Source organism: Neodiprion pinetum, chromosome 2, assembly GCF_021155775.2.
Source record: "Neodiprion pinetum isolate iyNeoPine1 chromosome 2, iyNeoPine1.2, whole genome shotgun sequence".
NCBI lineage: Eukaryota > Metazoa > Arthropoda > Insecta > Hymenoptera > Diprionidae > Neodiprion > Neodiprion pinetum.
The window spans coordinates 37,507,313-37,532,368 of NC_060233.1; the positions used below are offsets into that span (position 1 = coordinate 37,507,313).

Sequence of the window (25,056 nt, forward strand, 5' to 3'; positions counted from 1 at the left end):
TTATTTTAAGTCAATTACTTTTTTTTGTCTCTAATCAATTCTCATTCGCTGTACTAACAAGAACAAAAATTTGTATCTTGGAATCTATTTGTTTCAATATTCATTAGCAGATGATTTATTACTCGATGAATAAATTATTTTTCTTGTTTCTTATTTCGATGAAAGTGATCTATCGATGGTTGATAGACTGCATATTTTTCTTGGGTCTAACATAGTTCGTTGAGTGCAATTTATATGTACGTAATCCTCATCTCACTAATTTTTTTTTTTTTGTTTCAGCTTTGATTCTCTGATTATTCGACACTCTTCTGGTTTTCAAATTAAAATTAGTCAAATATCACTCTGGTCACAGTGATTAGATATCATGCGCTTGCCGTGGCTTCACCTTTATTTGCAACGTTTTTTTTATGACTTTCACTTTGGTTGAGAGCAAAGTTTCCTTTCACAAATGGGTCGTTCAGTTTTAACCAGGCTGCAGAATGCGGTAAATCTTTTGTTTCATGGTGATGGCAATTGTTTTTCGTCTTCATTTTCGTCACGATAATTACTACATCTTCTTTCGAGAGGGTGAATGCCAATGTTCTATACCGTTTGACGTGTATGTAGCGTCATATTTAAGATTTGATACGTTTTTAGTAAATTTTATTTATTACAATGGAAACTGCTCACCAAAAATTTGGCAGATTAATATATAATATATATTATATAATACATATTATGCGGTGATGTACGTTTGTTCAACGTGCTTACAGGCGTATAATATTGTTTAGTTCATTCGTAGCAAATATATAACTCATTGTGTCTGTTAAAAACGTGTATAGATTTGTTGATTGGAAATGTACCGTGCGTAATGGTCTCATACATGTCCCAGAAACAGTAATTCAACACTCAATTCCAATGCTTCAGAATTTTGAATTCAGTTTTTACTTCGTTTTCTTTTCTCTAAAAAACAGTAGACGCGTCATGACGTATTAAAATTAAACTAACGTTGCGGCAGACATAAATATACAATTAAAGTTATAGGTATAAATATATTTCATCGATTATAAATTGAAGAAGAAAAAAAAAAAAAAAATATATAACAGGTTGTAAATTAGTCGATTATGCGTCTTCCGAGGCACTCGCTCCCATTGATCAGTTGAGTCTTGCACAAATATAAACGGATGTTGCCTGCGTTGTGCTTAGGTACATTTATTCTCCGGTCATCATCTCCATGAATTCTGAGGAAAAAAAATTGGCCGTTATTCAGTGTATTTTTAAATAAAAAACTGTGGTGCAACAGCTGTTTTTATTGTACAATAAACGAATGATACGATATTTTGTATTTTAAATTTAATAACTGTAACCGCGGAGACAGAAATCAGTAGTCAGGTGGCAGCTGAAAACATTAAAGGAACAAATGGATCGTTCGATGCTCCGTCAACCGTGAATTTACTTGGAAGTAGTTTACGCGCAGGGGTGTATTAGTGGGAATGACGCGATCCGAAAGATCGTTTGGTTTTAATAAGGTCTTTCAATCATTCCGGTTACGCCAGATGCGACGGTGTATAAATAATCCCGAGCTATTCGACATAGAAATAGTTTTAGTTTCTGTGTTCTAGACGACGCGTGGCTTTCATGGTTTTCCGCTCTAACTTTCGAAATAGCACGGCCAACGACTTCGTGTATTTCAGCCAGGATTTGTTCCTTCAACTTCCCGTGACTGCAGCACAGCTGACCTACTTGCTGTGTCTCGAATCAATTCGGAGATTGCAATTGATGACTAAAAATTTATCACAAGAAAAAAAGTCGTTTAAAATTTATCGCCGAGGTAACATCATCCCGGAAATAAGCTTTGCGTGCAAACCATGATCGCATTGAATCGAGTCGTGACTCTCTTACCATCAAAATCTACCGTTCCGGATCCGTCAGAGTCAATTTCCTCGATCATGATGTCCAGTTCCTCGTCCGTCAACTGGTCATCGAGTTCCCGAAGAATTTCGCGCAGACACGAGGTGGGAATGTATCCGTTACCTGAAAAATAAATTACAAAATAAAAGGTATTCTCCGTCAGTTCACTGAACTTACATGATAGAAAAAGATTTTTTTAAATATATTGCACACTTATCACAATCCTATTAACAGATAGCTGGTCTGTAATAAATACAAACGAGTAGTTATTGAGAAATGGTGAGAACATATCATCCCGTCTGCAGGATAAGTAGCCACAATTTGTCAACAGATTTATTACGGTCGAGGTCTAAACAGCAGAAACTAAGGTCGATTGGACAGCCAATTAATACATGGAAAAAACGTATAATTTTCTGTCTAATGGGTTAAATAATTATTTTTGAAACGAATTTGCTTGAGAAGGATAACCACCTCGCGTTTCTTTTATTGAAGCCAAAATTCTAGTGTCTGTGTCAGCTGTAATTTATGTTTCAACAGCTGCTGCGGTGGCAAGCCTCGTTAATTTTTTAGTCGTGCAGTTGAATAACTATATGTATGACACGTGTAATGCATCGTATATTACAGCTTATAGGTCTAATATGAATTGATGATTTGCCGCGAATCGAAAAATAACAAAAACGGTAAATCGTGTACAAGACGTTTGTGATGCAATCGTGGGAGCGAAGGCTGATGGATAATGGGCCTTGGCTTGTCAAGATTTAGCGTAAGCTCGTAAAACTATAATTCATTATGCTGCTGGATGCGGTTAACGTCGCAGGCGGTGGTTGGCTGCTGGACGATAATATATTATCCCTCTTTCTCCGCGAAATCGTCCCGTCCCGCTTGATGCGGTAAACAAGATAAACTTTTAACTTCTCGTATTCCAAGAACTTGCAGAGCTATTCGCAGAGCCGTTATTATACGCTGGGAAATCGCGAATTCAACCTGCGCTTTTCGCTAATGCATTGCACAACTGGGCTGGCTGGCTACAGCTGACTTTATTTCAAAGAGGAGAAAAAAAAAAAAAAAACAAACATCAATGCCGGTGAGAAAAGAAGGAAAGTGGAAAAAAGGAGAGCAATGGGACGATCGAAAATAAGAAATGTAGCCAAAAAAATTTTGAAACTTCTCCGTATCGAAAACGAAGCGTACGCTGCAAGGATTCCGTGCAACTAAACTAAACAGCCGTGTGCAAAATAACGTGTGTATGTGGACAATACGTTGCTATAATTAGAGTCTGGTATTTCATCACAAGAGTGAAAGCTCCGTTTTGAGTTGGAGGAAAAGAAAAAAATCAGATCAGATTTCTATCGGGTAAAAATACGAATGTTTGCCGTCAATCTGATAATACTGAGAAAATTCATTACGCGGCGTATGTAGGTTCATATTTCAAGAACAGAAATGGTCCAAGAAGCTTAAGAGTTGGCATATTGTCAAATTTGAACTGGCATATGACCAAATAAAAACTTGAGCCCGGATAATTGATATCAGAAAATATGGCCATGCTGTGGCTAAGATTTATGACCTCTAGTTGGTCAGTTTATTCGATGAGGAAGCGGTTTCGAGCTCACAGTCGCATGAATTTGTCGATCCATTCCGGGAACCAAATCTTAAATCGTTTTAAAATCTTTTCCTCTTTTCAACGTTTTTAATGTATAAGACTAGTTCTGTTTTCTATAATATATCTGTCTCCACTACCTACGCGCGAAATTGGGCTACAGTCCAATTCAGACTCAAATATTCGACAGACTCAAAGGAAATAGGTGAAGATGAAAAAAGTAGTAGGTAATATTATTCAGACTTTTCAACACGCTTTTTGAATGCTGCTGAAATTTAAGTAACATTGATCGATCGCGTTATATAGATTTGTTGAACGATATGATGTATCGGCTACGCTAAAGTTCTATAAATTCATATTCGTCATACAGATTTACACTAAGTGTATATTACATTATATAGTTTCATTTTTCACATAATTATGATTATTTACATTGAAAAATTGCTCATGTCGCTTTACGCCCTGACGATCTATGATGTACACTTAATTTGGAATCTCTTTATGTAATGCGATTTGTTTTTCTCACCCTCTTTGTCGTAAAGCCTGAAAGCTTCTCTCAGTTCTTTTTCCAGAGCTTCCGCATCTTCCTCAACGATGAATTTGGCAGCCAACGTCACGAACTCTTCAAACTCGAGGCGTCCAGATTCTAGAAACAGGTTATATGAAAGAAGGAGAAAAAAAATTTGGATTCTCTATTTGCAGCAGTCTGCTTATGCATAAATCATTATAGCTCAGCAGATATATTACTCACACATCGCTGTAATTTATTCTTTATTTATTATTTTACGAACTGGAAGTTACAACGTTATAAATTACATAACAGTGTTTGATGCTCTGCTGCATGAAGTCAATTTTCTATTATACGCAACAGGGCATACCCGCGAAACGTTGTGACGTCAGAAAAAGAAGACCCCTTTCGCAACTCGCGGTCTTGTATATTCAATATAATTGTTTGAAAATAGACGAAACGCTGCTGTCTGTTTCTTTCAAGAAATTCTAAAACAGTGGCGAAAGCTTTATAGTCAGAATAACAGCAAAGAAATATAAATGTGAAAATCAGACTACAGATGGTAAAGGAAGAATGAAGAAACCGAGAATTGAGTTCAACGTGGCGACGACGTCTAAGAAAACGTCACATTTTGAGACTTTGGGTAGGCTTTCTTTTATTCAATGCTATATTCGTCAGTGATCTGATTTTTATTTACTTCTTTATTGCCTGCAGGCTTACGAGCTCGAAAGTAAATTTCCATGGTTTTACGGATCAAGAATAAAATTTATTTCGAAATAACGAAGTTCGCTCGAACGTCAAACCGGCAAAAAAAAAAAAAAAAAAAACGAAACACCCGCGTATATTCGTTTCCACAACGTCTAGTCGTTTGAAATCTGATATTCCGATCTCTTCTATTCTTGCGTTCTACGCCTCCGATCGCATTTTATGTACTTATGCTCTATAGATATTAGACCATAGAATTTTCGCAGAAACGGGTAAAATGTACAGAGTTCAATAAAGCTGTGCCAAATTTATGACGACTTGGAGTTGATTCCGCGTGGCGTCTAAACGGTGTCTAATGTGTGCCAAAATCACAAATATTTATACGCTTTTCATCTCTCTAAAAAGAGAGAATAAAAAAATTATTTTGCGTATTATTATTTTTCACGTCTTTCACTTGACTTTTTCGCTAACTTTTTCTTCTGCGCACCAGCTATAATATTTACCGGTTTATTATCTCTGGAAATACTGTGCAGCCTTGGCAACTTTTCAGGTTATGAGAGACAGATGTGCCCATGTATAATACAGATTCTCCATTCATGGAAAAATTTTTCCGAAGACTCGTATGCGTGGTTTTTTCTCCTTGAGAATTTCTTTCTTTTCATTTGTACATATTTAAATAGCTACACTTTAGGGTCGGGATCTTAAACGGGAAATGTAAATACATACTGTCGGCATCAACTTCATCGATCAGCTCGTCCAGGATTTTTTTGTTGAAGGGCTGTCCCATTAGTCGAAGAATATCTGCTACCAGATCGGTGGGAATGCTTCCGCTCTTTTCACGGTCAAAACTGTCGAACGCCTTGCGCAGAACTGAAAGATGAAGTGCAACAATTATGAATATTATGATCTTACGTTTACATGGTGTTAAAACTAAAAGATAATATTACAGACGAAATTTATTTAAAAATTATAATTTTACGTAACAGTACGCCAATTATAATTACGCGGGAATTCTTATACTTGCATATCCGTAGTTTCATTTACATATGTAAGCATTGTATTCAATGCAGAGACAGATATAATGGTAAAAGATTCATTCCCCTTTTATTTAGAATATTTTGGGTTGATTTAAACAAGTTTTTACTACACTCGACGAGAAGAAAAGTTTGGTTTTTACCCACTTGGCATTAAACACGTGTTCGAGTTTCAATTGCTTTTAAATCCATTGAGGGGATCTGTCAATGGTTTGGAATTGCAGAAAATTCGTTCACTTTTCAATTTTCTGTGCATCGCCTGTCTGAAATCTCTAATTTTTGTATAACTCATATATATTAAAGTTTTTGAGTCTCAACATACTCAATTCTGTATCGAATCGTAAGCTCCATGTAACACAACGCCGCAAATTCAGCTGCACTTGTAACTACCGAGTGTTAATGCCCTCTGGGTTATACCCCGTATTTCTGGCACGAGCTGTTTGTTTGCTTCCGTGAGTAATGATGCCATCCCGACTTAGCATATATCGTTTATTTATCTTAGTTACTAATCCGATATTCGTTCATTGGATAACCCCGCTGGAGGCGTAACTATGTATTATGTATATCTATATTACTCCGAGCATATTGACCCCCAATTGTGAGACGCTATGTAATGAAATCAAGAAATTACAATTTTTCATAACGATTTCCTCATTCTCTCGTCTATGATTGATTCATAGAGTCCCGAATAGCGCAGGTTAGCTCCAGCTCAATTTTATTTAGCGTGTTTGTAACAGATCTGAGAGGGGAATTCATACGCTGTCATAAATCCAACATGGCCGCCGGTGACACGGGCCACTTGAAATTTTATTTCGACTTCCTGGCCATTTCTGGCCCTCGTCAATGATTAAAATCTATCTAACGTTGGATAAAATGACGGCAAGAATAGTTTTACCATAATTCCACCGTCGACGAGTGCCCAGAAAGTGAGAGTTTGATTAGCCAAACCAGCACTCGTCTTACATATCTTTTCACACGCGCATTGCTCGGGTCGAAACATTATTTGATACACGAATTGACACGCTGTCACAAGTTCAACTACCGTAGACACGGGTCGTTTCAAATTTTATTTCGGCTGTCTGATCGTTTCCATCTTTCGTAAATTACAGAACCCTATTTAACACAGGACAAATTAACGGCAAGAACAGTTTCATCGGAAATTAGCAATTAACGAATGCTTGGAAAGTAAAAATTTGATGTCTTGAACAATCACTCGTCTTGCATATCTTTTTACACGGGCATTGGGGCTATTTTTTCGAAGCTGTCTTCTATTTTGGTGCTTCGCATTGTCTGATTAATCGTTACTTGATACCTTGCCACACCTTGGGCAGATTTGTACCACACTTTAGTCTGCAGTACGGCTGGGATGGAGGGGGGGGGGGGGGGGGGAGAATATATAGGAACATTCGAGACGCCCACTCTATACTTAGCCAGGCAGCTGCCGCTAATCGAATCAAACTTAAATAAACTCTCTCAGAATCGAGAGAGAAAGAGGGGCTCGGATAGCTGGAGGGGAAAGGAAGGAGGACAGGGGTGCAAAACTAAGAACCGTACAGTCGTATTTCTTTTGCCTCGATTCCAATGAAGATTCGATTCTTTCTTGAAGGCTTTACGAATATAGTGCGAAAGAAAAGGAAAAGTTTCGGTGCACAATTAAGTTTGTAAAATATACGTATATTCCGTAAGTGGGATAGATTGTCGCAATGTTCATTAATTTTCAATATCATCATTTATAATTTTTATTTAATATTTATCTAAGATTAATTTCGGTCGGGCATATTTAAAGACCTGAAATGAATGGAAGAACGAGGGGCTAATTTGGAGAGCTTCTTCTTCCTTTCGTAAAAACGTGTGAAACCCAATAACCTCAACGAATACAATATTTTATAATCTAATGAGTAAGGAAAAACCTGATGCAGACTGGCATCTACTGCAGAAGCTGTTTCGTCTGTTATTCGAAGCTTGTATTTTTTTTTTTTTTTGATCATCTTTATAAATAGACGGATATATACTGCGAGGATTGGATCCCGCGAACTACGTGTAAGCATTTCAAAGACTTCACCGTTCACGCATGTATTTTTTGAGATCGTAGTTCATCCTTCTTTGTAGGTCTGTTTATATCACGTCAGTTAAACATTGTTTGGACATTTTTGATTACGAAATTATGACTAAAACTTGGCGCTGTTCTGGGAAAATTATTTTTGTTAAGTGTGATAATTTAAAATAAATAAAAGGACAGAAAAGAAACGACGTGAACGATTTTCTTCTACCTATAAGCAAATCACCAAGCGGTCTAAGCTTGGCGTTAAGCATTGCCCGGGTACTAAAACGTTCTAATTATAAATTATGTGTACGCATACGGATTCACGTAAGGTAGGGTAGCCTGCACTTGGCGCTTAAAGATGCGCTCCGAGACTTACGAGGGTTAAAAGCCTTAAACTGTTTGTTATAAATATATCCACATGTAGTTTCGGTCTGAAATTTGGCACTCGGAAAGCATCGGTAGGTGGGAGAATCGCTGGATACTTGTTACTCAATACATTGCAGCTGTTGCCCAGGTTTCGTGAAATATGTTTCGAAAATTGGTGTGGCGCTTACCGAATTTCGCTGACTGTGAAATTTATTATTCGGAGAATTCTAGATCGTTTTGTCGCAATTATCGTGAAGGTGAAATTAACGGAAATTCTGAGAACGGAGTAATTGGTACACTTTTTTCTAGCCTTCTGTCGGATGTATAATTACCTGCGATTTGTTCTGGGGGCAGCTCATCGGCCTGAAAACAATTTCAAATAGGTGTTAACCAGGCTTGAATTTTCGAAATTTTCTAACGATCATGTAGGACGTAACGAGTTTTTGAAGACGGCCAAACTGTAGGAATGATTGCAAACGGAATTTATTTATTTGTTTATTTACTTTACTCCACAGCAACAACATACGGATACAGTGCCAAAAACTTCTACGAAGTGTAAAAAAACAACCTGTTGAGCAGTCTCAGAGGCAATTTTCAAACTAAAATTATAGACTCAGTCAACAACGGGTCGCTATTGCATCAGTTGTACTTTTTAAGATTTAAGTTTTAATTCAAATGATTAACTAATAGCGACGATTCACATTGGGATCTTTAAGCTCTGCTATAAAACCACACATAATTACACAATTCATGGTTGCGCAGTGATAGGTAATGTAAAAAGTGAACGGACGGGTATTTTTCAAAATCAAGTTACGCTACGAGACTGAAGGGGTCAACGACCCGATGATTGGTCCGATAAAAAAATGAGGGAAGTATTTCAAATTTTACGAAAATTTCATAAAATCAATTTCAGTTACGTAAAATTCTATTGATATCTCTCAAGCCCAATGAAATACAATTTCCGTCATTTTTTGTACGCGTCAACCCCTCGGGTTTGGTTTATCTATAACGAGTTTTACGTCATGCAAAAAACAATTACAAGCATCAAATTAGCTGCATACTCAAATTTCAAAGTAATCGTTTTCTCATGCTTCCACTAAAAATCACATCTGCAATGAAACTTTCGCAAGTGATGTACTTATCAGAATCCACAAAGGTAATGTGCAAACTGGTATAATGGATTACAGAAATTCTGATTCAAATTATTATCCTTTCCTTTGTTTAATCACTACCAAACGACTTTTGCTAATTAAATTATGCGCAGATGTTTGCATGTTTGTGAAGTTATATATTCAAAATACATAAGCTCCACACCTCGTACGCTCAATTTGAAATATCGCTTTTGTGACATGTACACAGTTTATTTCACCATATTTTAACACTTGGATACCATTTTGCACGTCTTACCTTCATTGACGACACAACTAAACATGAAGCATATGTCATGAGAGATGTATGAGTTATCTTTTAGACATATTTTGTTAGTGAAACAAATCAAACTGGTGCATTTTCGTGCAATTCATACACATCTTGACAGTCGAACGGAGAAGTGCAGATATGAAAAGTCTCGTGAAATTAAAATTCACAAATAATAATTGGAGAAAAAGGCCTGATTGTTTTCACCGAATTAAAAATTGTGATAATTATTTATTTTATGGTATTAATGTACCGAGGTTGCACATACATTAATTTGACAAGTGTTACAAAATTTATACTTTTTATTAATTTACACTTCTCAATAGCTAATATGATACGATGAAAATGAAAGTATAATTTAAATATAATTTCAATACGTGGTACAGTCTAGACTAATTGGAATCAGGATGTACTGTACCAGACCAGTATTTTTTATAAATGGACAGGCAGGAGCCAAGGAGCAAATATCTCAGGATAAACGCTTATGAGCGCCAGAGGAAAGTGACGAAGACGCGAGCGTCAGATTAAAAAAAGGAGTTTCAAATTCAGAAAAGTAAAAAATCACTCACGTGTTTGTAAAAAAATATGCGAAATATTCTAGCGAAAGTCATTATATGTTTGGAAAATAGAGGGGTCAAAATTTTATTTTCAAATCACCCCGAATAAATAAGTAAAAATAAAGTCAATTACAGTATTACAGATTAAAAAAAAAAAAAATAATCATAAACAATAAGTAAATAAATAATGTAATACACAGAGAATACGCAAGTAAGAAAACATCAAGTAAATGCTTGTTGCACATTCCACGTGAGTATATATAAAGTAGTAATGAAAAATGAAAATAAAACGAACTATAAAATAAAAAATGTGTTAAAAAATAATATTGAAAAAAATTTAGGTATTTTGGTTTACCGCAGGGAGGGCCGACTTACAATATCTTCAATTGAACATACCATGGTGGCGGTAAATTATTACAGAGAGATACACTGAGATCGTATGAGAGAACAAACTGTCGCAGCGGTCCTTCCTGGTCAATGACGGAACTAAACTGCCTCGGGATGTTCAACTGAAGAAGCGCGAGAAAGAACTTGAGGTAATATCCCTGCGAGGGGCTGGTTGTATAGCGGTTGCGCGTTCTGCATCCGAACAGCATCAGCTGCTGCAACATTTTCCCTACCCCCCTTCGGTTCGTCCCGGGGTTGGCCAATGGAAGAGTTCTTGAAAACGGTAGCAACGCAACCAGCGCGACCAGGAGAACCCATGATACGTACGTCTGGGATCGCGCAAGCGCTCCTTTCGCTCTCTCGGACGTAAATCCAAAATGTGAAACCAGGGGAAAGCCACCCGGGGGAAATACGACTGGACGGCGATCACTCGGCTTTCCCCACCGTTTCACCTTACTACGGCTATACCTCCACCTCCGTACCGATAAAGCTCGCTTTGCCCCCGGCCGGGACCAACGTCTCGGTTGGCCTAAGTTTCTGGCTTTGCCCCGCGTTGCCTACGATTTATTATACCCATTCGAAACCAACTAGGAGGGTCGACGGTATACGATGGATTGCAGATTCGCGTCTTGGCACGGTTTAATCGACTTCGATTGCGTTTAGTGAGAGATAAGGAATAAAAAAAAAAAAAAGAAAAGACAAGAAAAAGAAAACAAACGACTAGTAATGATCTGTTCGTCTGGAATTGTGAGAAACGGCCAAAGTGGATTGTCTTCATTTAATTCGTTAGCTTTCAGATTCTCGAGTCGATTGTCGGAAACTTCACAACAATTACCTCGGCATAACTAGAGGGGATTTTTTTTTTTTCTTCTATATTTCTAGCGGACGTATCGGCGGATCAGCTTCTGGTTTCACTCGAGATGAAACGAATTGCAGTCCTGTCAGGAAAATCCGCAACAAGGAACTTATCGTAAATTTGTAAAATATTTACTTTACCAGACGCAAGCGTATGCTGAAGTGTTTGGATAAAAACTGACGTGAATACACCGTTAATAATGCGATTAATAGCGTGGAAACAATTTTTTTATTTAGGAACTGGGGAGTATTGATATTTTTTGTTCAGCTGACCCCACGATCGATTTATCGATTATACGACGTGCGTCCAACTACGTGATAAAAATTGACTCCGGGATGTATATGCACGGCAATTTGAGAAGTAATTTCTATTCCGTGGGTAGTTGTAGAGGAAACGTAGAAGCTATGATCTGTTTAGTTTCTTACGGGTCGTTTTGCCTGCTGTAGCAAAGCGTATAAGCTTCGATTTATCGCCTCGGAAGAGGAATGGGAACAACGGTTAGGGAACAAGCAGCAAATTTAAATATTTGGAACGAAAATAGAGGAGAAAATTTTCAACCAACAGATTACTTCACGGAAATGGAAGACGAAAATGAGACGTTAAAAATCTTCCCGCCGTTAGTATATTTTATCAACACCGAAAAAGAAAAAGATAAAAAAAAAAAAAAAAAAAAAATTAGAAAAAAGCCCGGTGTTTATAGCCACACAGAGCTCTTGTATACGCGAATAATCAATCTACGACACGTCGGCATTCGTTTTACAAATTTAGAACATAAAAGAGGCGTCGCACACAGGGCAAGAGTTTAAATGAAAATCATGACTTTCAGGTGAAGTTTGAATACTGCCAAGCGACATTTTTGCCGTATATACGATCATTGTAATAGCTACTGGCCGAATAATCGCAATCCTAACGTCGCGTCGTCAGAAAATCAGATTTAAGAGGGTTGTCTAGTGTGAAGGCTGATTTTTCAAAAGGTTTTTCCGAGTATTTTTTTGAGACAAACCAATGAAATAAAATTTATCATAATTTTCACATTATACTTATTGACATTTAAATAAACTTTGTACATTTTTTGGAGACGAAATATTGAATATAACCTAGTTTATAATGCCCGGTGGGAACGAATGTAAAAAAAAGCGTAGACATGATATCTCAAAACGAACCAAACCGGATTTACTCAAATTTTTACAGTATCTTTATTATACCTATATCTATCGCGTGAACTAGGATAATCATGATTGCTTTGGTAGTTTTTATTTGACGAGTTAAATAAAAGAAAATGATATTTTTTTTCGTAAAATAAAGATGCTGTAAAAATTTGAGCAGGATCGGTCCAATGCTTTTTGAGATTTCATGTCTACACTTTTTTTTACATACGTTCTTATCGGGCAGTATAAATTAGGTTATATTCAATATATCGTCTCAAAAAAATTTACAAAGTTGGTTTAAATGTCAATAAATATGACGTGAAAATTATGATAAATTTTATTTCAATGGTTTGTCTTTATAATAAAATACTTTATAAACCTTAAAAAATAACAGCCTTAAAAAATAACATTCAGTATACCGATAATGTACCAATGAACTTTGGCACCGTATGGAATGTTATTGCAACTTTTCAGCTGTCGAGTAAGTATCATTATCCTTAAGTATTTACCGAGTTAGCCAATTCACGTACGACACGTGCATGTTTGTCATATTTTATACTCATTCCTACCTATATGTTATTCGAATTGCGTAAATAAGGTTGACGCTGTGCGCGAAGATTAAAATACGTCCCCAATTTTTGAAGGAGCATAAAAAAACGTGACGTGTGCATTGAATGAGGCGTATATATATATATATATATATATATATATATATATATATTTTGCGACGAACGTGTATTTATAAGCTTCGCTGATCTTGTTAGAAAAATACGGGAAAGTCTTAACGAGCTTGAAATTGCTGTTGATAAAATATGATGGAACAAACGTTTGCTCAGTTTTGATTGCGTCTAGACGGTTATTCGACGGCTCTGATTGCAAGACTGCAGACGTCACGATGCTTTTTTCTGTAAGAGACTTCGCAAGCTAGTTTTGTAATATTCGGTATATCTGTACTATGGAAAGCTTTACCACTGCCTACGAATAAACTAATAAAACGATTGACGGTCTTGCGCATGAGATGAGAAACCGCGCGAGCCTTTAACGTCACCACTTAAATGTCGTTCATGCATTTCAGGACTTGGAGTAACGGGTTGGATTCTATCCAAATTTCAGCTCTTCCATTCGATTTTACCAAACGATCAACGATGATAACTGCGTACGGTTACCTGTACGCAATACTCTTCGAATTTATCGTTACACATTTCTTACAAATAGCCGTATCATTAAATCAAAGCTAGCAAGTGAGTTGAGACTTGTGCGATTACAGCTTTCCAAACCATTGTCACTACGGTCATACTTGCGTTTTATATTATTAGATTCCTCGGCAGCCGAGATTTTTTAAATCTCAGTTCAGTACTCATATATTGTGCGAGTTTTTGTTTCACGTTAAGTTTTCGCTCTCATTTTCGTGTCTTTGAAAGACCAAAAGCATGACTCCTTAGTAAGAAAACGCGAATCAAATTTTACAAAACAATTTCCGAATTCTCGTTGTACTCGCTCGCAGTGACTCGTTTGTCACCATTCATTGTCACTCAACACTCGTTGCCCAAGTCCTTTGACTTTCCAAGAGACTTGGAAGCGGTGCAACGTGTCGCGTTCCGGTCAGTTTGCTAATCATTCTGTAAATTTCTGAGCCGACTACAAGAAAATTCATATTCGAGAAAAACAATTTATTTATACATACCTTACTGTGGAATATAACGATAAATTTTGGATACGAGCTCGAGATGGAAAACAGAAATCAACACTGCAGCCTTGCAGTCTTGGGATATAAAATATTGAAACTTTTTCTCCTCACATTGTATAAATATCTGTGCAATAACACATTTGTTCGGTTGGTAATGACTATGAAGTGACGAAGTTACACGCCGAAGAAAAGTCGCAGCGTTATTTTGATACCTTCGTAAAAATGTTGCGCTTAATACTCACTTTGCCATCAATGAATCATGCCCAGATATTTTCGTATTTCTTTCATTTATTCATTGCGATTGAACGCTGAAATTCAACTGGATAAGTGAACAAAAATTGTCCAAGATTAGCAAAAGAAGGAGGAGAGAATTATTTGTCCTAGATAACAAGTATTTTAACTCATGGTTAAATTATATTGGTGGAACTTTGAAAACTCATATGGTGATGTTTAGTGTAGTAGCGCCAATTCCTGTGCCTTCTAGCCTATGTCTAGTCACGTCTCACAATCAGGGCTGGAAATGTGCCAATACGTGTCACTGTGCTACCAATCGTCAAGTTTTTCCCGATATATATATATATTATATATATAGGTATACATACATACATTATATATGTATATTGAACTGGGAACAGCATCTTACACGTGTTTACACTGCGAGTACAATTGCCCAGCGTGAATAACTAGAGGATTTTTCATATTGCGCCGAATGATGAAAGATCACTTTAGGTGCGCGGTGGAAAATTAATCAATAACATCAAGGCAATAGTACAGAAATTGTATACGATACTCGCATCTATCATTCTGAGTTGGAACGGATCGATCGTAGATAACGTCTTGTGAAAATAGATTTTCAAGTACAAGTTAATTGAAATTCATCAACGTCAGACCCAATGTGATAACAACATCGATTTGTGTTGGCACTTTGTAACCAACGTAGTCGAGTTTCTTGACTGAAAATTGAAATCCTGACATTCAAACCAATGTCGAATCATCCTGTTGACTTCGAAATTCGTGATTGCCCACGTACGATGTATTTTCGTATGGAAACAATTACGGATCACGGATTCGGTTTACAACTGAAAACAGAACCGCGTTATATGCTTTGAAACGTTATAAACACCGAGGCTGGCACGATGCCATTGCTCTGAATTGCGTGCTGCTCCGAATCGTGAAAAACGTGTTATAAGTACACGTCTACCCTACCTGGTTGTATAAGCTTTGAGGTAAATTGACGCGAGTCACAAATTGAAACAAGCCCAGAGCTGATATCACAGTTACCGTTCAATTAGGACGTTGAGATCTCGCGGATATCGCTTTCGTTATGCAATGATAAAATTTGCAAAATTCGCAACCAAAACATGAGTACCAAGTGCTTTTGGCTTACAATTAGATTAATTTTTTGGTCTCGGTTGCTCATTTTCATTCAAAACGTTTTCTCATCATCTTTAAAATTTAATAAAGTAGATTTATCTGATTGGTAGTTAGACTTTTTCATAGCCGTCTAAATTGAATTGAACTTATGTTTATTTCAGAAAGATAAGCAAAGTTAACGTATTTTATACACAATTCGGCACACAAGTCGTCGAAGCTAGGAAAGCTTATCCTTCAACTTCATTTTGAGTACAGTAAAGATGACTTGACGTAACCTTGTACAAAGTGCATATTACTTTTTTAGACCCGGCAATCATCGCATCGTGATATCAAAACGATTATCACCTGAATTAACGGAAGTATCCAAGGTGTTTGACAAGATTTACTTATCCGTCATGATAATTAGTCGATAGACACTTCGAAATCACGCTTTCCTGCTGTATTTTCACGATTATTTCGTTCGCGTTGAATTTTGTTAGACGGTGATTTTTGTTAATATTATATGACAAACTCGTCGCCTTCACGTAAGCGTCGTTAGTTAGACATTTTCTCCTCCAGCAAGTCGATCAATTTCTTTTCGATGACCGGAAAGATCGCATTACTAAACCTGCAGTATTAAAAACCACAGTTCACAGTTTGTGCACTTTGAAATTGTTGATACTTTCCTGTAGGATTTCAAAGTCTGCATTGAATGAGAAAACTGTTGAGGAGGTTGTGCTTTATTCTATCCTGACAACATAGATGAAATGCCTAAATTTAACGATGGAAAATCCATCTTCTTGTCGAATACACAAGGCATGCTTTCGATATCACAAAAAAATCTCTCCATTCTGGTCATAGTATCCAAGATCTTCCGAGTATGAAATAGGATTTTCGCCTGTAATACGTCCGCATTTACTCGTAGTACTTCAATTTCATCTCATCGTCAGACTCAATTCGTGAAAACGCAACGTAATGCACAAACAGCGAATGACGGTTTAATACTGTTTATTAATTTGCTTTTTTGTGGCGATGTTAAATATCTTTGTATCAATATCTCTGTGATAGTAATACATTAAAATACAAATAGAAAGTCTAACTGCAAGTTCTTAGTTAGATGGGGATACTGACGATGTAGAATCAAACAAATCCAGTGTTGGATACTTATCGATGGCAGTACCATTATTCTACTTGACGATCTAGACCAAGGTATTGCTGATGTTTATTTCATTTCCACCATTCGTACAAACGTCAATACGCGTGAAGATTTCATCTTTGATTTACTTTGACGCCTTAGGATGTTACATATTTTATTTCGAATAATCAGTATCCCGTAGATAAATAAAACTTCTTTTTCTATCATTTTACGAAGCTGCCACAGATGTTGCCAAATCACGTAGATATCTGCGCAGAGTTTTGTAGGACTCTGTTCTCGGGAGACAATCGACGAACTTGACTCCGCCGCGCAGCTGACTAAAGTCACCCATTTCCGTGGCCACTAAGTCAATCAATTGCTGTTCGGTAACCTGAAAGATGGCAAAGATATCGTGTGAAGGGAGCTCAAGCTCTATTGAAATATTACCTCAACCACTAAGTTTGAATGATTTTTCTGAAATCCGATTTTAGTAAATGGAAACTGGGAGACCCAGAGACGATGTAACGGTCTTTCACTCTCATCAATGACTTTCGAATGGAAAATCAAAACGTTTGAGTGTTACGTTAGAGATTGCATCGAGGTTTTACTAAGGCATAGGTAACCTCAGCGTCTAGCAGCCGATGATTGTGATGAAGAAAAAAAAATACCTTTTGGTCGGTCGCAGAAGACTCTGCTCTGACTACAAAAGCAACAGGATGCTCATCGTCCAGAGGATGAGGCAAGCCCACGACAGCAACCTCCTTGACACCAGGATGAGGCAAAAGCACATCCTCGATATCAGCTGGAGATATGTGGTAACCTCGATACTTGATCAGATCCTTCAATCTGTCCACCACAAAAATCTCACCGTCCTCGTCATAGTAGCCAAGATCTCCCGAGTGCATCCATCCTTACGTAATGAATTAAAAGGAGACATTTTTCGAACGTCAGTGATAGGTTTGAGTTAATCGGTATCCTGACTATGCTATGCATGTCTAGTTGAATACTGACCTTCCTCGTCGATCGCTTTAGCAGTAGCTTCTGGATTGTTGTAGTAGCCGTTCATCATAGTGCAACTCTTCAACCATAGTTCACCTTCTTTATTGGCTCCCTGTACTTTCCCGGTGGCTGGGTCGACCACTTTCAGCTGGCTATCCTCTAGCACGTGACCGGATGATCCAAATTTCGATCCAGGCGACTGGCGTATGATCACACCACCGACTTCCGTCATACCGTAACCAACGGTGATCGTGGCGCTGGGTACAGCCTTGATAAAGGCCTCTCGAGCAGCAACTGATAGAATGGCTCCACTGCTTGTAACATCTTTCAGGCTGGACAGATCGTATTTTTTCACGGCGTCCGATTTCACCAATCTGTTCATTACATTGACGGGTAAGAAGGCTGAATGTATCTGGAATAAAAAGAAACATGTTATTCTATGCACATCCGCGTCCTCCATAACAAATAGTTTTACAACTATTTACTTTGAGCTTTTCGATGAGCGCGCAAGTTGTATTCTCGTCGAAGGGCGGCGGTATTAGTCTAGTTGCGTTTGCGCAAACAGTAAAAAGCATGGTGAAAGTTCCAGTGACCCATGCTTGAGGTGTGACGATTAAAGCTCTGTCGGCTTGCAGTACAGAAAGTGCCGGTCGGTTTTGCACCTTCATCAAAACTATGTGTGATAGTGCAACACCTTTCGGCAAGCCTGAGGTTCCAGAAGTACACAGGATTACCGCAGTATCACCAGAACTTTTCACCGGTGTGCATTCGTAGTTTTCGACCTTTTCGTTTTCTTGCTCGTTGATTATTCTTTCAAACTCAAAAAACCCGGAAACGCGACCAAAAACTATGATCTTCAGGTCAAGATTAATTTCTTCGGCCGCCGCGGCAAAGGTGGTAGCTAATTCTTCGTTGACGAATGCCATTTTTGGTGCAGTTGTTTTCATCATATGACAAAAGTCCCCTGGAAAAATTATTTCAGCATCTTTAATGTTGAACGGTTGATTACAACTGTTTTTCGCGCTTGGTGTATATACAGACTTTATTCATCTGTGGCCTAAATTATGTTCATTCTGTTCGTTATGCTCCAGTGATTTATGAATATCGATCGAGTTTGTCGCTCTTACGTCGTAACAGTCTAAGCGTATGGCTATGTGTTTGGTCGGGACAGAACTTAACGTTGCGTCAAGTATTTAATCACAATTGGCACGTAAGAAACTCAGTGGTAAAATATATAATTTTACCAATTACAATAAGTAATATATACTTTCGTCACTACCGTTATATGTTTTACGAGACTTCTACACGGTATTGTGAGTTACGCGATTGTGAAGAAATTTACGTTTGCTCATCCCGACGTATAAGGGATTGAAAATGGCTCCAACGTAGAGGGCTGCGTAACACGGCATCGCGACGTCCAGATGTTGGTTGTCGCAAACTACAACAACGTCTCCAGGGAGCAAACCGTGAGCCTTCATCCACAGAGCACATCTCACGCTCCTGTCCCGCATCTGGTCGAAGGTGTATTCTTCGCCAGTCTTACCATCGATCTGAAACATTGTTCTCCAACATATTACAACAAATATATTTCTGACCACTACGAGCTTTTGTGAAGCAGGCCCGCTTCGATTATTCATACTTCCATAATATGGAGCAATATTACGACACGTGTGGCTAGAAGTTAAAAATGGGTAATTTTGAGTAATCGCATATTTACCTGCCCTACTAATTTTGGATTATTTTTCAGACTGGCTAGTATGAGTTCCCCCAAACTGTTGAACTCGAACGGAGGATAAGGAACAACCTTTCCCTTGAGTACATTGTCCTCAAGTGTGAACCTCGAATCATTCTGAAAATAACATTAGGTATAACATTTTTCATGATTTTCCGAAAAGCGGAAATAACTTGAGCCAATTAGTGGAACTTTTGACGTATTCTATACATAGTCCGTAAAGTTTTCTATAAGAAAGCATTGAACGATGCCTTCGTAGAAAATTTTAGGATCCCTGACACCAGAATCGATATAAAAGTCAGAGACCGTTGCGTACTGTTGCTGCCAACTACGTAGAGGTTTAAATCAAGGTGAACTGAGCATCAAAGTGCGCATAAAAATTCAGTAAATTCAGCTCAGTTGAACGAATAAAAAAATAAAATCACAGTCCAGAAAAATGGAAGCCAGTCACCTATCAAGCTTTCTACGTATGTGGAGTGTGAGCAATTCACTTACCATTTTCGCTGTTTGTCGGTAAAATTATACTATTTAGCTTAGATTTTTTGCCACCGTGCTATTTATGTGACTTGAGAAATTTTTTTTTCACTCGTTTAATATCTGTCTTGGAACTCGGTAAGAGTAATCAACAGCACGTTACAACTCGACAGAATGACGATTGTTCAACGAAGAGCGTGTTCTTAAGTGATTCTCTACAATGAAGTGTTAAACCGGTGCAGCGTCGTTGATTCGTTGAAATCGATGTCGATCGGTTGTAATTACTTCTTTGACTGATAGAGTACAAGACGGATTTGATCTCTCTACTCACACAAGTACATCCCGTTCATTCGTTCGATGATTTAGACAGAGTTTCAGACTATATATATCATTCTGAACAGCACAGGATTATTAAATCTGATTCACCTCAGCCTGGCTTCGTAAGCAATCTGGCAAGGCGTGTCAATGCCACATGCGAAACATCAAAATTACTATACAACCATTATCTATTTTTCCCTATAAGATTATTCGTTTATTCATAGTCTAGCAACGCTGGGTTCGTTACTACCAACTGATGGAAAGTCGTCATGTGTCGTATTTTCTGTACCCAATTCAAAAATTGGTCATGGCAACCACTTTATATAATATCTTATCAGTAACGAGATTTTTCTTTTGCCACCTATACAGGGTGTAACGAAATTGCCAATTGCGGGACACAGCATTGAGGTCATTTCGATAAGTGCAGCCGAGGAAACGGAGAAGAAAAAATTATTTGGACGCTCCGTTTTCTCCAAAAAGCATATGACCGGTAATCAATTGGGAGTGAGCTTTAGATATTTTCACCGAACCAGCACAATCGCCAGATCCAACGGATTACCGCGGATCCGCTCAAATCTACCAAAGTAGATAAAATTATACACTTCTCCAAAAGGATATATTACTAACTCCGGAGTCACTGAATAATCACCTTAACAATGCCTCGGATCCAAGCCAAGGACACGGATGCAGACGAAAAGTCATTTCGCGATTGGACTTGCTCAGCAACGAGCTAACGCCTGATTTGCACCCAATTGGATGGTTTCTTAAAAAAATCGACCATTCATATTTTTTTCTTTTGCGCTGAACCGGTCCTGCTTACGGCGACGAACTCAATACTTCTTCCTACAATCGGAAATTTCGTTACACCCTGTATAACATTCGGTCTATACAAGTGCATAGATTACAGGTTTAACTGTATATTGAATTAATTTACTGGATATCGCCAAACTGGACTAGTCCCAAGGCTAATGAATTTATCCATCTATCTATCATTAAAGAAAATTGATTCATTCAAACTGCAATTACAGATTACCGGATCGCCACTTTCGTTACGCAATATAGAATAGATTGTTATCGATATTTTTGTTCGCGTTTCTCTGTAGTTTTGTACATGATAACTATTTACACGTTAGAAACTAGCACGGTCATCATCGACACAGCACAGTTATGCTGAAAAATTGGCTGAAATTTCTAAAGTATGTATTTTTCGTATTTGTGAAATTGTTTTCTAGCTTGGAAAAAAAGGAATAGCTTTATCGAATTCCGTTTATTCCGCTGGGCTGTTTTTCTTGATAGTATTTTAGTTGTCTATCATATTTGATCACTTCGTACGTATTTGTTTCTTTTCACGTCTGTAACGTGTGAAAATTCCCTGACAAACATGATAATATACAGAAAAAATTGATATTTCTTTCGTATAGGCTTTTGGTGCACATGTTAGAGATTACATAGCAACACTGTGCAACTGTTTTTTGATCCTTACTTTCGAATGTGGATTAGTTGTTGTGATTGAGAGGATTCGTTCAAGGTAAAATTCATTATATAACATTGATTTTATTCATATCACGAATACAAATGCCTCAATCTAATTATTTTCACTTCAAATACTTTCCAATCGATGTATCGGATGTAATGGTATAAGAGTGTTTGACAGTTAAAACGTACCTATCCTTTAAATTTATTCCTTAACTAACTGCTCTTGGGGATGAGAAAATTTCTGGCTGATGGTCACGTTGTTGCCATAGATCTCGCTAGGTCGCGTACATATCCGCGTCGAATATTATTTGACGGTGTTTTCGGTAGATTATCCAGGAATTTGACTCCACCCCGCAGTCGTTTACTGTCAGCCATTTCGGTCGCCACCAAGTCAATCAATTCCTGTTCTGTAACCTAAAGAATCCCAGAAATTAAGCGTCCATAATATTCGGACTTTCATTATTCTCACACTCAAATAACTTCACGATAATTTTACATTGGACTTGTCGATATTGTAATTCAGAATTTTTCACGTTGATCTTGACCAGTTCATAGTGTCGCTAAGTAACCGACTTCTACTTGTCGGAACAAATTACCTCTTCTCCGGTGAGAGAAGACTCCGTTCTAACTACAAAAGCAATAGGATGCTCGTCATCCACAGGATGAGGCAAGCCTACGACTGCCACCTCTTTGACACCAGGGTGAGACAAAAGCACACTCTCGACTTCAACCGGATATATGTGATAACCCCTGTATTTAATCAGTTCTTTCAGCCTATCTACCACGAAGATCTCTCCGTCCTCGTCGTAGTAACCAAGATCTCCCGATTGCATCCATCCTTAGAAAAAGTATTAAAATTTGAGATTTTGTAAATTAAAAGTCAAGGGTTGAACTGGAACTTCGAATACATTTGCTAGGAAATATATTACTCAAGTTACCTTCCTCGTCGATGGTTGCGGCTGTAGCATCTGGATCGTTATAGTAACAGTTCATCATGGTGTCATTCTTCTACAATAGTTCACCCACCTGATTAGTTCCTAATACTCTGCTCGTATCTGTATCCACTACGTTCAGCTGGCAATTGATTAAGAGGCGGCCACACGATCCGGGTTTTGAGCTGTTTGATTGTACTGATGTGCCAGCTCCTAGTTCTGTCATGCCATAGCCAGCTAGGATGGAAGCGCCTGGTAACTTTTTAGCAAATGCATCGCGGGACGCAACTGACAGTTTGGCTCCACCACAAATTACAGACTTGATACAGGAGAGATCGTACTTGCTCAAAGCGTGGGATTTCAATAATCTGTTGACGATATTTGGGGCTACAAAAACTGTTTGTGCCTAAAAAAAAAAAAAAAAAATACCAGACATACGTTCAGCAGTGAGTTCTACGATTATTTTGTTTACATACGAATCGATAATTTTTATAACTTACTTTGCGTCTTTCGACAATTTCGGGAGCAAACCCTGCTTCTTCAGCCACAAGGCACACCTCACACTTCTGTCTTGCATTTTTTCGAAGGTATATTCTTTGTCAGTGGCACCATCAATCTGTAATATCATTTGTCATGATAACAAAGTGAAGAAACATTATGTATCTCGATAGAAAATGGCTGGCTTTAACCATTTGTTTTCAGTTCAATGTCATAAGGTGTATCAGATGAATGTACAGCAACCGCTTACCAAGTTCGCTCGAATACTTACTTGTCCCACGAAATTTGGATCGCTTTTCAGTTTGTCTAGAATCATTTCTCCGATACTACCGTAGTCGAAATCGATACAAGGAATCTCGTTACCTTTGAGTATATTGCTTACGATTGTAAGGCCTGAATTGTTCTGGAAATAAATTCGTAACATCTTAAGTCCATTTTCGTAGTCTGGTAATTCTAGTCTTGAGGAGTTCGCACGTTCTCTGTGGTTTTCGGCGAGATTGTACAGTAATGTCACGCATTACTGCACAGTATTCAATGTACGTAACATGCATGGGTGCAGATAACCGTGCAGTAGGCATTTGAGATTTTGACTTGGCTGAATTGGCGTTTCTCAACAAGGCCGAAGCTGTCTTACGCAAGAAATACGTACGGTGATAAAAAGCTTAGTCATAGCAGCGTTAATGAGAAGTGTGGTGAACACTATTGTTGACAATCGACGATGGACCGCGCAACACAGTTTCGGGATTTACGTAAGGCAGATATTTTGACTTCACCGCTAGTACCGCATAAAATACTGTCATATGATCAGGTTGTTAAAAGTAAATGAAATGAACTCATTATCAGAAAATGATTTGAACTCACGAAAGCAGAGAGCATGGAACTACGTAGTATCATTTAAACAGTTGCAATTATTAGGTTTTGAAGAAGTCCACAGATAAATTGTGTTATTCGACAATTCGTAGAGTACGGAATCAGCAACGCAGTATTACTGCGAGTCTGCATGGAGTAGTCAGATTTTATATGAATATGATATAAAAATGCTATGTGTGTAATTAACTCACCATTTTAGCGTTCCGGATGAAGAATTAGCTTGATAAATTTCGCCACTCGTTATATCGTACGTGATAAAATAAGTACAAACTTGAAATCGGTTTCAAAACTCTGCGAAAGCAGTCAAGAAGAGGTTTGAATTGGACAGAATAACACTGGTACAACAAAGAAACTGTTCTTGAGATGTTCTCTGGAATGAGGTATGTTATGTTTAAAGGTATACATACTATACATATAGGTATAATTGGTCAGCTTAGTTCGTAAGATGCCCGCTGACCTCCTACGCCAAGGATGGCGAGACAGGTCGTTCGGGCAAAAGTTGTAACCCATGTATTGTGGAACTAATCCACAAAAATAAAGGTCTAGTATATCACGAAGTGAATTAACCCAAGACTCACATTATTTTCTACCTGGATACATAACAAGGTAGTAGGTCGATTGCAGAGTTGACGGTGTTGGTTCGTGATGATGGTTTCTGTTATGCATGACGAAAGTGAGGCATGTATACTCATGAAGATATGCCATAATTCTGTTCATCGCAATTCACGGTGACATGGAAAGACAACCCACCTGATAAGATACATGATCGCTGTCAACAAGGCAATTTTCCGTATTAACTGATTTGATATAATGATGGCATGCTGCATTTACGATATTTTATCATGAGTAGAATGTCACATTTTAAATCCAATTTGCATCGTGAGATCGGTGACCGGAAAAAATTCGAATACTTTAAATCTACACGTGTAGTAGCTTTACGTGTAATACTGCTACTGATAAAGAAGCTTCATTGGCTTGTGTACTCACTGTGTCTTCAACAAAGCACAATCTTTTGTTGTGTAATTCGTCGTACAAGCAACCACACACATTTACATTTTGGAACGAAAGTGTGCA

The 25,056-nt window shown here is 37.9% G+C and overlaps 3 protein-coding genes across 4 annotated transcripts; all 3 read right to left on the minus strand.

Annotated features, from left to right (window-relative positions):
• Window positions 1-1,011: 1,011 nt before the first annotated feature.
• Window positions 1,012-10,672, minus strand: TpnCI (troponin C type I). 2 transcript variants are annotated; one of them, XM_046611382.2, is made up of 6 exons: window positions 10,514-10,672; window positions 8,477-8,507; window positions 5,427-5,570; window positions 4,014-4,133; window positions 1,882-2,013; window positions 1,012-1,220 (listed from the first exon to the last, which is right to left on the minus strand). In XM_046611382.2, the coding sequence occupies exons 1-6, from the start codon at window positions 10,514-10,516 to the stop codon at window positions 1,192-1,194; spliced, it is 459 nt and encodes a 152-aa protein (XP_046467338.1). In that variant the 5' UTR covers window positions 10,517-10,672; the 3' UTR covers window positions 1,012-1,191. The 2 variants fall into 2 exon arrangements, with proteins under 2 accessions (XP_046467338.1, XP_046467335.1); XM_046611379.2 differs by having other exon boundaries at window positions 10,493-10,660.
• A 5,506-nt stretch (window positions 10,673-16,178) lies between these two features.
• Window positions 16,179-20,319, minus strand: LOC124211866 (luciferin 4-monooxygenase-like). Its single transcript, XM_046611371.2, has 7 exons — window positions 19,910-20,319; window positions 19,400-19,531; window positions 19,025-19,232; window positions 18,168-18,646; window positions 17,695-18,094; window positions 17,352-17,593; window positions 16,179-17,074 (listed from the first exon to the last, which is right to left on the minus strand). The coding sequence occupies exons 1-7, from the start codon at window positions 19,910-19,912 to the stop codon at window positions 16,913-16,915; spliced, it is 1,626 nt and encodes a 541-aa protein (XP_046467327.2). The 5' UTR covers window positions 19,913-20,319; the 3' UTR covers window positions 16,179-16,912.
• Window positions 20,320-21,803: 1,484 nt separating this feature from the next.
• Window positions 21,804-24,299, minus strand: LOC124211875 (luciferin 4-monooxygenase-like). The gene is made up of 6 exons (XM_046611383.2): window positions 24,174-24,299; window positions 23,384-23,515; window positions 23,115-23,230; window positions 22,621-23,020; window positions 22,279-22,520; window positions 21,804-22,096 (listed from the first exon to the last, which is right to left on the minus strand). The coding sequence occupies exons 4-6, from the start codon at window positions 22,676-22,678 to the stop codon at window positions 21,935-21,937; spliced, it is 462 nt and encodes a 153-aa protein (XP_046467339.1). The 5' UTR covers window positions 22,679-23,020; window positions 23,115-23,230; window positions 23,384-23,515; window positions 24,174-24,299; the 3' UTR covers window positions 21,804-21,934.
• Window positions 24,300-25,056: the final 757 nt, after the last annotated feature.